General features: G+C 39.7%; 1 protein-coding gene across 1 annotated transcript in view; it reads left to right on the top strand.

The window, feature by feature from the left end:
- gabbr2 (gamma-aminobutyric acid (GABA) B receptor, 2) overlaps nt 1–13513 on the top strand; it is an 895535-nt gene that overhangs the window by 652393 nt on the left and 229629 nt on the right. The window contains 2 exon segments of the mRNA XM_078200470.1: nt 3368–3556; nt 4024–4260. Of these exon segments, the coding sequence (XP_078056596.1) occupies nt 3368–3556; nt 4024–4260 (426 nt within the window).

Here is a 13513-nt window from a genome sequence, read left to right on the forward strand (position 1 = left end):
TTCTGGAACCTGGGTTTTAATTTAATCCCAAAGAAATGAATTCACTGACACAATGGGCAGGAGTTTTGCCCCGATTGTGGGGTGAGTGCACAGGTGGGCTGGCATGAAAACTGATGCTTCCATCCATCAGGCTGGTTTGCCATTTCCAATTGAACCACCAGCCATTTTACCCAGGAAGGGGGAAGATGAGATCCATCAGACCAAATAGCCAATTGATCTTATTAACAAGCATGTCATCAGCAACTCAAGGGTCACTTTAGAATTTTTATGGGGATGCATGCATTGCACAATGAATTGGGAACATTTTTTATTCATTTATGGAATGTGGGCATCACTGGCTAGGCCAGTATTTATTGCCCATCTTAGTTGCCCTTGAGAAGGTGGTGGCGAATTGCCTTCTTGAATTCTGCAGACCCTGAGGGGTTGGTACATCCAAAGTGCTGTTAGGGAGGGAATTCCAGGATTTAGACCTGAAGGAATGGCAACATATTTCCAAGACAGGATGGTGAGTGACCTGGAAGGGAACCTCCAGGTGGTGGTGTTCCTAGGTCCTGCTAGATAGTAGTGGTCAAGGGTTTGGAAGGTGCTGCCTAAGGAACCTTGGTGAGTATCTGCACTGCATGTTGTAGATGGTACAGACTGCTACAACTATTCATCGGTGATGGAGGGATTGAACGTTTGTTGAAGAGGTAGCTATTAAGCAGGCTGCTTTATCCTGGATGTGTTGAGCTTCTTGAGAATTGTTGGAGCTGCACTTATCCAGGCAAGCGGAGAGTATTCTACCACACTCCTGACTTGTGCCTTGTAGTTGGTGGACAGCCTTGGGGAGTCAGGAGGTGAGTTACTTGCTACAGGATTCTTAGCCTTTGACCTGCTCTTGTAACCACAATATTTATATAGCTTGTCCATTTCAGTTTCTGGTCAATAGTAACCCCCAGGATGTTGATCGTGGGGGATTCAGCAATGGTAATGCCATTGAATGTCAAAGGGTGACAGTTAGCTACTTTTTTATTGGAGATGGTCATTGCCTGGCACTTGTGTGGCATGAATATTACTTGCCACTTGTCAGCCCAGGCTGGATATTGTCCAGGTTTCCCTACATTTTTACATGGACTGCTTCAGTATCTGAGGTGTCATGAATGGTGCTGAACATTGTGTAATCATTAGCAAACATCCCGACTTCTGACCTTATGACGAAAGGAAGGTCATTGACGAAGCAGCTGAAGATGGTTGGGCCTGAATCACTGCCCTGAGGAATTCCTGCAGTGATGTCCTGGGGCTGAGATGATTGACCTCCAACCACCAAAACCATCTTCCTTTGTGCCAGGTATGACCCAAAACAGTGGAGGGTTTTCCCCTGATTCCCATTGACTTCAGTTGTGCTCCTTGATACTTGGTTAAATGCTGGTATGGGTCAAGAGCCTACACCTTAAACTTATGATCTGGCTGGTTCCATTGCTAGGATAGCCCTGCACCTACTTCATGGAATTTGTTCAGTTTTTCAATGAGTCATGGTTCACAGCCCCTCAGAGGTGTCTTGAACCATAATCTGGATAAGAGAACTTTTTGAAAGGTAAAATGTATTGCCCATACCCCCGTGCCTATCTATGCCTTTCCAACAACTCCCCATAGGCACGGATACCCTCCATGCCCACCCACCCTCACTAGCCACTCATATCCTCCATGTCAACCTATGACACTTAGATGCCCATTTACCCAGTATACACTCTGTACAGAACCAATAACTATATAGTACCAATGTCATATTTGAAAAAGCTTTAAAAATCATTGATTCATAACTTTCTTGTCTGAGGGGACATGGAAGCAGCTGGTGGCCAAAACTTTTCATTGAGTATGCATGGGGGGTATGAGAAGCCACTAGGAGTCAATGGGGTACAAATGTTTTTGTTGAGTTAGCATGGAGGGTATACAATGCCATGAGGTGTAGATGGGGGTATGGATAAGAGCCTTTTGAATTTACCTTTCAAAAGGTTCCCAAATCCAGACTATGGTTCCTGACTCCTCTGTGGGACTATGAAATGAGTCATGAAGAAGAAGATGGCTCAACTTCTTAGAAGACATGGAGATGCTTGCGCTCACATTAGAACCGCATAGTCTGGGAATGCAGGCTCAGCACCTGCATGGCACTGGTGAAAATTGCCAGCATTGGGAGCAGGTACAGGAGTCAGGTACCACCCGCCTTTTCTAAATGACTCCAGAATTTTTCGACTGTGTGAAAATCTGGCCCTTATGCTCCATGTTATGCCTATTCTCTCCATTTAAGAATGAATAACTTTTCAGTTGTAAATTCATTCATAAATTATTCTTAATATGGAGAGGAGGTAGTCCTGTCTAACTATTAGTTTAAGTACACACTAAGAGAAGTAATCAATAAATGATCCACATGGTGGAAATAAACAACTGATGAGTCAGCATTGACTATATTGATTTCAACGTGTGGGGTTTCATTGAGGACTTAATTGGGGATTCCCTTATGGTCTTTTATGGGTGGTTGAGCTGAACACTGTTAATGGTATGGAGTTCTAGGATCCCATCAAAGATGAACTGCGTACTGTTAGATGGAAATTGGATGAAGTTTGCAAATATTTACAAAAAGAAAACACACAACCTGAGTAGTGAACCAGAATGCATATAATTTTACTGGCACTAAATTCTCCTGACTGTGTCAGGGAATTCACTATTGCCAATTTTCTGCTAGTTAAGCAGCTCATTCATCTACTGAAAAAATGTGTAATTAATGTCATTACAACGACACACTGGTCACATTCTTCTGAAAGTATTCGTTAGCCATGAGCCTGACAAATGACAAAAGAAAAATTTCACTCTGCAAACAAATTTTAGATATAAATAATTAATTCTTAAAAAGAGAAATATAATGTATTGGAATATTATTTTTATGTGAAATATCTATGTTAAGGAGGCCAATCATTTGTTTCCATGCCATCGCTCTGGAAGAGCTAAACAATTGCTCCCATTCTTCTGCACTTTTCCTGTACCCTGTTAATGTTTTTCTTTTTAAATATTTACCCACTCCCCTTTCAAAATGATTATGCTTTCTGCTTCCACTTCCAACCCCTTTCCTCATCTGGGATGTTTTGTCTTAACACTCTATATAAATACAATCCTCCTCATTCTTTTATTGTAGTGATATGTGTTATGTTCTTGAGTTATTAACTCACTAGTAAGTGGAAACAGCTTTTCCCTATTTACTTTATTGAGACCACTCATCATTTTGAACTCCTGAATGAAATCTTTTTATTAACCTTCTCTGTTCTCCAAGATATTTGCAATTCTATCTTCAACCTTCAATACAATCAATGGGTATTGGTTTGTTCTTTTTTTTTAGGCCTATAATGAGAATATGTATGGAATTAAATACCAGTGGATTATCCCAGGTTGGTACCAGCTAAACTGGTGGAAACCAGTGGCTTCCAGTTCTTGTAATGTGAAAAATCTACTCACTGCCATGGAAGGATATGTAGCTGTGGATTTTGAGCCCCTCAGTACAAAAGAAATCAGGACAATATCGGGGCTGGTGAGTATAGGGCTTTCTTTTAACAATTAAATTCTTTGTAAAAACATGTGAAAGAATGATTAGAATTAAATTACAAGTACCAAGCATACAAACACTTATCAATAAGAAGCTAAAGTGCATGAATTTCATTCACTAAATGGTGGTAATATTACTTTGGAGGAGGGAATGTGAAATAAGTTGAAGACAAAATTTAAATGTGCTAGAGAGGCATGAGGAAATTAAAAAAGGCTAAAGCAAGAAGTCAAAGGCCTGGATTGTAAGGCAGCACTATGGTTACCCCCCTGCCCCCACACCCCCCAACCCCAGTGGGCCATTTGAATTGTCATTTATTTTGGCAGAACTGTAATATCCCACCGGGTGGGAGCAGATTTAAAATCCTGGCCAATGTTTCTCATGTCTCTCTGCATTTTAAAAAAAATGTTTAAGTACTAATATTGGTATTCCAATATTTTCATAATCTCTTGCAGACGCCTCAACAATATGAGCAAGAGTATAATAATATGAGAGGTAGTGCTGAGTATAGCAAATTTCATGGATTTGCATATGATGGAATCTGGGTAATTGCCACAACATTACAACGAGCAATGGATAGTTTGAAACGCCTTGGCAATCCACAGACTATTCGGGATTTCAATTATGTGAACAAGGACCTTGGGCAGATCTTTCTTGATTCCATGAATGAAACCAACTTCTTTGGAGTGACTGTGAGTATTGCCTTCTCTGACTGTTTTCCTCTGAGCACTGTTCATGCCTATTTAGTCCCTTATTATTTGAATGCTGAAAGTTGATTGGCTGCTTGAAATACATCTTCATTTTTCAACTAAAGTGAATGAACACATCAAAAAGGTGAGAGATCATATTATTTCAACTGCCAATAGTATGAGGAAGGCATCAATAGAATTAGCACAATGTTGTTTTATTTTGCTGCCATATCAAATGGAAACTATGACAGAAGATTGTTGGACAGTGTTTCCCCACAATTACATGGCTACCCGAAAGTCAGTCCCGTAAAGTTGTGGCTATGCAAAAAAAAAAGAAATTAAAGGGTCCACACACTTAAAAGAATTAAAAGAAAATAGAGGCAAAGTGCTAATAGACAATTGCAAAGGCAATTGATTAAGAGTTGGAGAAAAAATGTACCTGTGTGTGTGACCAGAAAAGAACCATGTTATGTGATAATGAGCTGTAAATTAAGCATTCCTTTGAAGCAACTTCATAATTTAACAGTATAAAATTACATCATATCTTGCCAAGAGCTGAGAAGGGTTGGTATGGATTTGCACGACAGAAACAGTGATGGGGAGATCTGGTGCTGATCAGAAACCTTTTCATCATTGGTACCTCCTTGTATGTTTTTATTTTGTTTAGATCTAGATCTTAGATATCTAATGTAACACTTTAAAGGTTGAATTGAAAGAAATGTTGCTGTCATAATCATCTGCCTTGGATGTCTTTATTATAATATGCGCTGCTGCATTCGCTGAACATACTTTTGACAATGAATAACAAACTTTCAGTCATATGCTCGTTTTTAATCATACTGAGACATTCCTTCGTGTGAATACCCGTAACCTTTTTTTCTGATGTGCTGTTGGAATATTAGGTGTTCACTGACTTCTGGAAATATGGTAACATCTAACACTGCTATTTACATTCACCTAGGTTCATGATTGCCTAAATGGGAAGTGTTTTCAATTGAAATATACTATAAAGGGACATGTAGGGTCCCTCAATCACCAGTTACCATCTTTGTCTATGTTTTAAAGTTGCCACTTATAGTCTGGTTATCTGCATCCAGTTTGTAATAAGTTCAGTAAAATCACATCCTGATCCTTTAACCAGAGCACAGATTAGAGTCATAGAGTCATAGAGGTTTACAGCATGGAAACAGGCCCTTCAGCCCAACTTGTCCATGCCGCAGTTTTTTAATAAACCCCTAAGCTAGTCCCAATTGCCTGCATTTGGCCCATATCCCCCCATACCCATCTTACCCATATAACTGTCTAAACACTTTTTAAAAGACAAAATTGTACCCGCCTCTACTGGTACCTCTGGCAGCTTGTTCCAGACACTCACCACCCTCTGTGTGAAAAAAATTGCCCCTCTGGACCCTTTTGTATCTCTCCCCTCTTACCTTAAACCTATGCCCTCTCGTTTTAGACTGCCCTAACTTTGGGAAAAGATATTGACTATCTAGCTGATCTATGCCCCTCATTATTTTATAGACCTCTATAAGATCACCCCTTGGCCTTCTACGCTCCAGATAAAAAAATCCCAGTCTATCCAGCTTCTCCTTATAACTTAAACCATCAAGTCCCAGTAGCATCCTAGTAAATTGCTTCTGCACTCTTTCTAGTTTAATAATATCCTTTCTATAATAGGGTGACCAGATTGGAGAATCAAATACAGAAGGGAGCATACCTTTCTGGTACCAGAAATAATGCAAATTTGAGCGATTGATCTCCAAACCTGATTGTTTAATTCACACTAATCAAGCTCAGTTTCACACTGAGAAACTTACCTTTTGTTATCACAATAGATCATTCACTTTTTTTATGTTGTGTATTTTACGACTGTCTCTTATCTCTTCCTATTGATGCTTTCCTTTCCAAGTTGCATCACTTTGCATTTATCTCTGTGAAACAAATCTGCCTCTTGCCAATTGCCTAGTCTGTCCAGATTCAGATTTCTTCAACTGCATTTGGTGAGCCCAATTTTAACTCACTGAAAACTCATTTATCTGCACAGAGTTAAACTATGGCCCAATATTTCTACAAAAGCTTGTTTGCACATTCAAAGGACCTTTCCACTCAATTGTGAATCACACGGGACTTTTTAGCCAATTAGATCAACCAAAATATATTTTAATTCCAACAAAATTAACTAAAGCATGTCTGTTGGCATAAAAAAGAGAAACTGCTGGAAATACAGCGCAGTCAAAACTGCAACTGAAAAGATGAGTTAAGATTTTTTTCAGATGGGAAGCTGAAAGATAAAAATTGAGCAAACGGAGGTATTTCTAGTATTTACAGATTTTAGTTGTATTACTGATGGGATTACTGACCATATTGATTAAATAGCTCTGTAAATGTAAATCCTAAGTAAAGTTTATATGCTGTGGGAAATAGAGTAAAGCTGGTGTGCTATTTTTGATATAGAAAGGCTTCTTTTTAATCCATTTATATTCTTTAGATGACAGCATTGTCCTCTATTTTAATGGCACCAACTTCAGTTTCCACAAGGACTAATGAGGGATGTGTGATCCAATAGATTTTTTTAGAGTTTCTGAAGGATGTAATCTTTCTGCCTTCACCATTTGAAAATATCCATTTGACATTTCCCAATGCTGTGAACATTATTGCTGTAAAGACTTCTGAGCATTTCTAATTTTGAAGGACTATTCAGTGATCATGATGTTAGTCTAATGAACACCGGAAGCAAACCTTGATCTCTCTCCTATTATTTGATAAACTTCCCTGCTTGAATAAATCTGCATGTTGTAAATATGAAACAGCAGTTACACAACATGTTTCTACAAAAGCAAATCAGTCGGAATCTCATATGGAATGAGGTTACAGAATGATAAAATAATTGAAAGTACCTGAGCTAGAGCCAGATCAGGTCAAAGATCCCAACTATCTGAATGTCCCAAATCTCCCAGTTTAATTATTGTGCACCTATCTGAAAATCTGATTTGCTTTTGTAGAAACATACTGCTGTTTCATATCTACTATACTCCTTATGCACCTATGACTGTGTGGCCAAATTCCTCTCTAACTTGATTTTCAAGTTTGCTGATGACACCACCATAGTGGGTCGGAACTCAAACAATGATGAGACAGAGTACAGAAATGAGATGCAGAATCTGGTGAACTGGTGAGGCAACAATAACCTGTCCCTCAATGTCAACAAAACGAAAGAGATTGTCATCGATTTCAGGAAGCGTAGTGGAGAACATGCCCCTGTCTACATCAACGTGGATAAAGCAGAAATGGTCAAAAGCTTCAAGTTTTTAGGTGTCCAGATCACAAACAACCTGGCCTGGTCCCCCCATGCCGACACTATGGTTACGAAAGCCCACCAACTTTCTCAGAAGACTGAGGAAGTTTGGCATGTCAGCTATGGCTCTCACCAACTTTGATGTGGAGATGCCGGCGTTGGACTGGGGTGAACACAGTGATGTAGAAACTTGATGTCTGTGTCGATATGCGCGATCTTCTTGGAGATCCTCTCCACTTGGAGCCGGCAGTTTGCGGTGTCGATGGTAGTCATGATGTGGAGATGCCGGCGTTGGACTGGGGTGAACACAGTCTCACCAACTTTAACAGATGCACCACAGAAAGCAGTATTTCCAGGTGTATCACAGCTTGGTATGGCTCCTGCTCTGCCTAAGACCACAAGAAACTACAAAAGGTTGTGAATGTAGTCCAATCCATTACGCAAACCAGCCTCCCACCCATTAACTCTGTCTACACTTCCCACTGCCTTGGCAAAGCAGCCAGCATAATTAAGGACCCCACGCAACCCGTCCACCTTCTTCCGTCAAGGAAAAAGGTACAAAAGTCAGGTCACGTACCAACCGATTCAAGAACAGCTTCTTCCCTGCTGCCATCAGACTTTTGAGTGGACCCACCTCGCATTAAGTTGATCTTTCTCTACGCCCTAGCTATGACTGTAACACTACATTCTGCACTCTCTCGTTTCCCTCTCTATGAACGGTATGTTTTGTATAGTGCGCAAGAAACAGTACTTTTCACGTTATACTAATACATGTGAATAATAAATCAAAGCAAATTTACAACACACAAACTCTTTCAAGCAGGAAAGTTTATTAAGTGGTAGGATAGGGATCAAGGTTTGATAAAATCAAGTTTCTCTCAGCAGATCAGTGTATTCTGTTAGCATGTTTCTTGATTTTAGATGTATTTTTAAACAAAACATGTTCTGATATTGAGAACAGAACATTCTACCACAGCAACAACACAGTTTGCAGATTTATTTTTCTCTGATATTCTGATGGACCATTCTTTAGATTGGTGAGTAAGTAGCTTATCCATGAGATCAATGCAACTGATGAAGGATTTTGTGCTGTAAGCATTAATACCTGGTAAGGATGGTGTTGGGTACTTTTTGATCACCGTGTTAATAAATACATTGCTCATTGTCTGTATGGTTGTGGCCCACAAAGAAAATCCCAGATTTTTCTTCAACGGCATCTCCCAAACCGGTGACCTTTAAGAAGGACAAAAGTAGCAGACAAGTTCCAAGTTCTTTTCCACACTTTCTTGGACGTTCCTGCCAATCCTTCATTGTTGCTGGGTTAAAATCCTGGAACTTGCCACATGAAAGCACTATGAGCATGCCTTCATCAAATATACTGCAACAATTAAAGAAGGTGGCTCACCACCAAGTTCATGGTATCAATTATGGATGGGCATTGCACCCTGTTCTTGGCAGTGACACCCATATCCCATGAATGACATTAGAAAAATTAATCCAGTTCTACATTAGTTAATGTTATTGGGCTGATGGCCTCAAGATCCAGGGGTAAAATGGTGATTAAAATCAAGTAGGTTTCTGCTCTTCATTACTGTCTGACATGTGCTACTAGAAAGTGCATGGTTGCAGATGTCCTATGAAAGGAGGTTGGGTTGAGAAAATGCCACTCCTGGTTAAATAGCCTGCCTACAATCACCATGGCCATTTAAATCATGTAATGGACAGCACCAGGTACCCATGGAACCATACCCCATGCGTCAGAAGTGGCTTGAAGGAAATTAGACTGGGAGAACTAGAGATGGTTTCAATTTTGCCTGGCCAAATATACAATCAGTTTCTCATCTGGTAATTGATGATAGTCAAGCAGAATGAGTCCCAGTTCATTCAAATTGCATTTGTCCAGCTATTGAAAAGTTGTATCTTTTAATTCACTGTTCAGAGAATTATGGTCAAACTATTTTTATTACATTAGCACAGCATTATAAACAAATGGTAGTTTTACTGTTACAAATTCCATCATTTATATTCCTTTGAGATTTAATGCAATTTTTCGTAGCATTATTTGGGATTCTTTTATGCAAATATAAAGCAATAAGATTTGTCACTGGTATCCACAGTAGCTGGCGTTGAGAGGCAGTGCTTGTGATGGCATGATTTATGTTGGATGTTTAAGAGCACAGGATTTGGGATAATTGTTTTGTCGCTGACTGATATTTTCTAGTTACAAATGTGTTTTTGTGGAATAGCGACTAAACAGCAAATTAATTCTGACTTAACACTGTGGTGTAATCGCAGAGAGAGGGTTTCAGCACTGCATCAAGCAGTAGCTTGTCTGATGTGCTATGTGGAATGAGGCATGGAGAGTTTTTGAGCACTGTGTGGTGCTGTCTGATAGAGTGAGGTATGGGAGAGTGTTTAAGTGCTGTGAGCAAGAGATATTGCAGCAGTCTTTGCTTACGCCCATTTATGTTATCTTTCTCCTGTAGTAAAGGTATTGTTCTGGACATCACATCACATGTGATATGTTATGTCTGACTGAAGCACATTAACCAATTTATCTTTTAAATGCAGTGCCTTGCATGATGCACAAGGTACTGAAGCAATCTTGAGCTCATGTCATTTTTCAGCTTTTCTTTGTACCCTCCAGATTAAAGAATTGCTGTAGATATGTTGATGTTACGTAGCATTTCAGTACATTCTGTCAATCTACCCATTCTTCATCTTATAGCAGAACAGCTAATAAATGTCCTTCCTGCTTATTTTTCCTTTCCTATGAGAAACTATTCACAATGGAAGTGAAAGAGGCTCTAGATTGCCCATCTCTCTAATTTCTGAGTGGCAGGCCTGAATACTTTAAAATTTAAGGACTGAATACTGTTATGAACCCCCACTAATGTTAAATGTGAGGGTATTCCAAAACCCAGAAGGGAATCTTGGAACATTGGTATAGCTTCAGTTGGGTATAATGTGAGAAAAGCTATGCAAACCAGAGAGGAACAATCCAGTCATTTTCTGATCAGTTAATAAAGAACATTTGTTAACATAAAAGAAAGCACACAACGAGAAGGACTATAATACACTATGACAGTACACTTAACTACACCACTGGCCATGCACAGAGGTAGCAGACAAACCAAAAATAATGATAAAAGCAAATTACTGCGGATGCTGGAATCTGAAACCAAAAGAGAAAATGCTGGAAAATCTCAGCAGGTCTGGCAGCATCTGTAAGGAAAAGCTTTGACAAAGGGTCGTCTGGACTTGAAACGTCAGCTCTTTTCTCTCTTTACAGATGCTGCCAGACCTGCTGAGATTTTTCAGCATTTTCTCTTTTGGTTGCAAAAAAGTAATGATAATGATGTGCACGAGACGAAAAGCAATGGACACACCGTCAATCGCATAGAAAATGTAAATGCCACCATAACGTCCAAAGTGTTTACCAACGTTCAAATTATCACAGAATCATATCATAGAATCCCACAGTGCAGAAGGAGGCCATTCGGCCCATCGAGCCTGCACCACCCAGGCCCCATCCACACAACCCCACACATTCACTCCAGCCAATCCCCCCAACACTAAGGGGCAATTTAGCATGGCCAATCCACCTAACTATGTCTGCCCTAAGAATGCCCTAAGAATGTTGGAAATTATTCATTAGTGGCAAATATTCGATATAGCGGCAAGTGTCAACATGCTACATCTGTGAATTCTAAAATAAATATTTTAAATATTTTCCTTACAAAATGTCCACATTAGAAGAGTTAAATGTGAGATTTGCTGTGCAAAGATCTTCTGTGCAAAGATACTAAGCATGACTAGAAGTCAATACACTTTGCAGAGAAGTCCAAGAGCTTACTACACTTCAAACCTATTTGGATGATACTATTTTCAATTACTTCTTTTTGGGCTATCTGTTAGCCTGGACTTCTTTTCAAGTTCACCTGGACTATTTTACATGCACTGTTCCAGGATGCATCTGAGTCGTAGAAGACATAGCTGCTGAGGGAAGAATAAACAAAAATATAATCTATACTTATTGATGCAACTGGCATGTAATGAAGGATTGGGGTTCAATGATCTGAAATGCAACATTAAGGTGCACAGGATTTATTTCTTTGGTTCTTTTTATTTCAGTGCTGACATACGCCCCAGAGGATATTAAAGGCCATGCCAACTCCTCAAAATTGGGGTGATCTTTGAACAAGTCTAAGTCTCTTTAATTTCTTGTCTCCAAACATTTCCAATTTCACTCAAAAATCTTCATCACTATAGGAATTGTTGAGAAATGATATGCCTTTTTGATAACTCTTTAAAGGACTGACATAACCATTATTAGAAGCATGACATTGCAATTTTTTTGATCCAAGGGAGACAACTGCAGTGGAGATAGATTCCTCAAAGAAGTTCTTTTTTTTTTTCATTTGTGGCACATGGGCATTATGGGCTGGCCAGCATTTATTGCCCTTCCCTAGTTGCCCTTGAGAAGGTGGTGGTGAACTGCCTTCTTGAATCGCTGCAGTCTACATGCTGTTGGTTGACCCACAATGCCTTAGGGAGGGAATTCCAAGATTTTGACCCAGCGACTGTGAAGGAACAGCAATATATTTCCAAGTCAGGACAGTGAGTGACTTGGAGGGGAACTTGCTGGTGGCGTTCCCATGTATCTGCTGCCCTTGCCCGTCTAGATGGAAGTGGTGGTGGGTTTGGAAGGTGCTATCTAAGGATCTTTTGTGAATTGCTGCAGTGCATCTTGTAGGTAGAACACACTGCTGCTACTGAGCGTGGTGGTAGAGGAAGTGGATGTTTGTAGATGTGGTTCCAATCAAGCGGGCTACTTTGTCCTGGATGGTGTCAAGCTTCTTGAGACAATTTTAGCCTTATTGGGATGAGCTAAACATTTCCCAAGGAGTCATTTTTAAAGGCAGGCATATCATCGTATCCTGAATCTTTGTGGCCTGATATTCTTCAATAACTTCATCGTTCTCACATGAGCATAAGTCAGATGAAAAGACTTGCAAGAGAGACAGTCTATTGGCCAGGTAGGAACAATGACAAGGTCACTGTCAAGAAGTGCAAGGAATATAAAGAGCATATGCCAAATTATCATAAAACATCACTAATTCCACATAAAGTTCCTACCCATCTTTAGTTCAAAATCGCATCCAAAATTTTTTATATAACGGTGGAACTGACTTCAGTGTCATCACTGACTACTTTACCAAGCACCCCATTATTCAACAATTGCACAATTTATCAAGCATAACTGTTTTGCACACTCAAGTACTATTTTCATTTGGTGTGCCTAGAAAAACCATTACAGATAACAATCCACAATTCATTGGTAAGACATTTCGGGATATGTGTGAGAAGTGGAATATCAATCACACTACTTCTGGTCAATTATCCTAGATCTGATGGCCTCGTGGAATGAATGATTTAGATGGTGAAATCCTTAATTTTTCAAATGTAGACAGGCCAATGCAGGATCTACACTTTTGTGACGTTACATCTGAGAGCAATACCTTTAAGTGCAACTATGCCATCATTGGCAGTGTTCATGTTTGGCAGGTCAGTGTATACCAATTTACCTACTCTTGTCCACTCTCTGAAACTAGAGTGCACCTTTTAAAGCTACAAGCGATTACCAACCTGCATGATAAAAATGCAGGTTAAGAATTGCCAAGTTTACAATTGGGACGAGTTCATAGCCAGGATCTCACAGAAGGTACATGACAACCAGCTAAGGTGACAAGGATTTGTTCAGAACCAAGGTCCTTACACACAAAGACGTAATGGTGACGCATAACTGAATACAAATTAGGTCCATTCTAGCACCTTGACCACTGAACAGTCCTGTTGCATCTAGTGCATGATACCGAATGCAACCAGGAACAACATTCAAGAATGACAATCACTGTGAGCCATTGAGGAAGCCTCCAAACAAGGTTATCATTACAT

This window comes from Mustelus asterias, chromosome 2 (genome assembly GCF_964213995.1).
Source record: "Mustelus asterias chromosome 2, sMusAst1.hap1.1, whole genome shotgun sequence".
Lineage (NCBI taxonomy): Eukaryota > Metazoa > Chordata > Chondrichthyes > Carcharhiniformes > Triakidae > Mustelus > Mustelus asterias.